At 49.7% G+C, this 2,581-nt stretch overlaps 1 protein-coding gene across 1 annotated transcript in view; it reads right to left on the bottom strand.

The window, feature by feature from the left end:
* Ap4m1 (adaptor related protein complex 4 subunit mu 1) overlaps positions 1–2,581 on the bottom strand; it is a 7,553-nt gene that overhangs the window by 2,247 nt on the left and 2,725 nt on the right. The window contains exons 5-11 of the mRNA XM_021222646.1: positions 2,273–2,383; positions 2,110–2,190; positions 972–1,034; positions 828–894; positions 684–737; positions 270–376; positions 77–171 (exon numbers count right to left, since the gene is read on the bottom strand). Coding sequence (XP_021078305.1) covers positions 77–171; positions 270–376; positions 684–737; positions 828–894; positions 972–1,034; positions 2,110–2,190; positions 2,273–2,383 — 578 coding nt within the window. The remainder of the gene's footprint in view (positions 1–76; positions 172–269; positions 377–683; positions 738–827; positions 895–971; positions 1,035–2,109; positions 2,191–2,272; positions 2,384–2,581) is intronic.

Below are 2,581 nucleotides of genomic sequence, written 5' to 3'. Positions count from 1 at the left end.
TCAGTCTCACCGGCCTGAGCCTTGGTCCCCCACCCTTCCACATTAAACCCTGGTACAGATAAGGAATCAGTCTCACCGGCCTGAGCCTTGGTCCCACTGTACAGAGGGAAAGAGCCGGAAGGGGAGTGGTGACGGGAGGTCGTCAGAGAGCTGGTATCTCATCACAGTCAGCTGAGGCCAGAGAGGGACAGGTCAGCTTGGTCTTGCACCGGTCCTGCCTCCCTCCCCTTGGTAGATGGAATACACCAGGAATAAACCCTAAACCTGACCTCGCCCTGAGGTGGCTGCAGGCGGAGGATCCGATGAGACTCAAACTCATCTAGATTGACAGAACTATGGAATGACACCTCATCAACTCGAATCCCTGGCCCATAACCTGCCAAGAGAAGGAGACAATGCTGGGCAGTGGTGGCGCACACCTTTAATCCTAGCACTTGAGTGGCAGAGGCAGGCGGATTTCTGAGTTCAAGGCCAGCCTGGTCTACAGAGCGAGTTCCAGGACAGCCAGGGCTACACAAAAAAACCCTGCTTGAAAAAAAAAATTTATATATATATATATATATATATATATATATGGAGAGAGAGGGGGAGACGGTCCCCTTGACCCATATTTCAGAAAAGAGACATTTCCATCCAACTTCTCTCCATATTATTTTGGAGGGAGAAATTCACGCTCTCCTTACCTCTCAGTTCTGACTTTCCAACACAAAATTCTTCTGTCAAGCCAATGCATATCTCTGTGGGAGGAAAGGACATGAGAAAAGGGACAGTAAATACCACCATACACATTAAAAGGAAGCCAGTACCACACAACCACTGGCTCTCACCAGAACCGCTGGGGAGGAAGCTCTTGAGCCGTAGCTCTCCTTGGACATCCACCTTCAGCAACGAGCCCTAGAGGCAGAAAGTTAAGCTCAGTCTTCCCCAAGTACCACTGCCCTTTAAGTCCAGGAGTGGGAGCCCAGACTTACATTAGATGCAATCAGTACAGACAGTCTCTCCACCACATCCAAAAACACCTCATTCTTTTGGCTCTAGGAAAGAGAGGATCTGAGTTATGGAGATGAAAATCTGTTTTGTTTTCTCAAGACAGGGTTTCTCTGTGTAAAAGAGCCCTGGCTGTCCTGGACTTGCTTTGTAGAGCAGGCTGGCCTAAAACTCACAAGAGATCTACCTGCCTCTGCCTCTGCCCCTCCCGCCCCTACCCCTACCCCCTGTCCCTGCCTCCCAAGTACTGGGATGAAAAGCATGAACACCCAGCCTGAAAACCTGTTTTTAAATGGACAGACAATGTCAGGCATGGTGATACATGCCTATAATCTCAGCACTTGGGAAGCTGAGGCAGGAGGACTGCCATGAGTTCAAGACCAGCCTAGATTGCAAGGTGAGAGCCTGAGTTGGAGGACCGAAGGAAAGCCTAACAGGGGGGCTGGTGAGATGGCTCCGTGGATAAGAGCACCCGACTGCTCTTCCAAAGGTCCGGAGTTCAAATCCCAGCAACCACATGGTGGCTCATAACCATCCCTATCAAGATCTGACTCCCTCTTCTGGAGTGTCTGAAGACAGCTGCAGTGTACTTACATATAATAAATAAATCTTTAAAAAAAAAAAAAAAAAAAGCCTAACAGGAACCGCAGAGATGGCTCAGTCAAAAGTGCTTGTCACATAAATATGATGATCTGAGTCTGATCCTCAAAATCCACAATCCACGTGAAAGCCAAGGTACTATAGATAACTTGTAACCTACACTAGAGAGGTGAAGACACGCAGACCCGAGGCTCACGGGATCAGGCAGGCCGCCTAGTCAATGAGCTCCAAGCTAGTTTCAAAGGAGGTGGATGGAATTCCTGAGAATGACATCAAAGGCCTGGTCCTTTAGCCTCCACACAAAAGCATGTTCTGCACATACACTCATGCATAAAATAAAAGAGGCACCAGAAGGGACAGGAGAGTTGAAGCAGAGTCCTGGGATGGGAGCCCAGGGGTAAAGGAAGGAATACCATGTCAAAAGGAATAGAAAGATAATCAAGTCCTAAGACAAAAAAACTAAAAAACAAAAACAAACAAAAAAACAAAGCTCAAGTCTGGCCTCACCGATCCGTCCCTTACCTGGTCAGAACGACTGGACAGGACCGGGCGGCTGGCTGCGCTGCTTGGGGCCACTCTACTCTGCTGGGTCTCTGCCCCGAACTGTAAAGTACCCAAAGCAACCATCTTCAGCTTTGGTGCTCACAGCCGACCCTCCTGCCCCTCCTCTTTCCCAGCTACTGACCAATCCAACACTGCTGAGGTCAAAGAGGCTGAAGGGCTTGCTGAGCACAGCTTCAGTTTGGATGAAGTTCCTCAGCATCTCTGTGGATGTCGTCTGCACATAGCCATAATCCTAACGGACAGAAAGAGCTGAAATGCTGCGGATGCAACCTCCCAACCACACACTCCGTGAGAGGACATTTCTTCATGGTAGCACGGGATAAGAGAACGAAGTCCTGAGCCGGGCGTGGTGGCACACGCCTTTAATCCCAGCACTCGGGAGGCAGAGGCAGGCGGATTTCTGAGTTCAAGGCCAGCCTGGTCTACAGAG

This window comes from Mus pahari, chromosome 23 (assembly GCF_900095145.1).
Source record: "Mus pahari chromosome 23, PAHARI_EIJ_v1.1, whole genome shotgun sequence".
In the NCBI taxonomy this organism is placed as follows: Eukaryota; Metazoa; Chordata; class Mammalia; order Rodentia; family Muridae; genus Mus; species Mus pahari.
The sequence above is the reverse complement of the archived record's forward strand: the minus strand, read 5'-3'. Positions and strand labels throughout refer to the sequence as shown.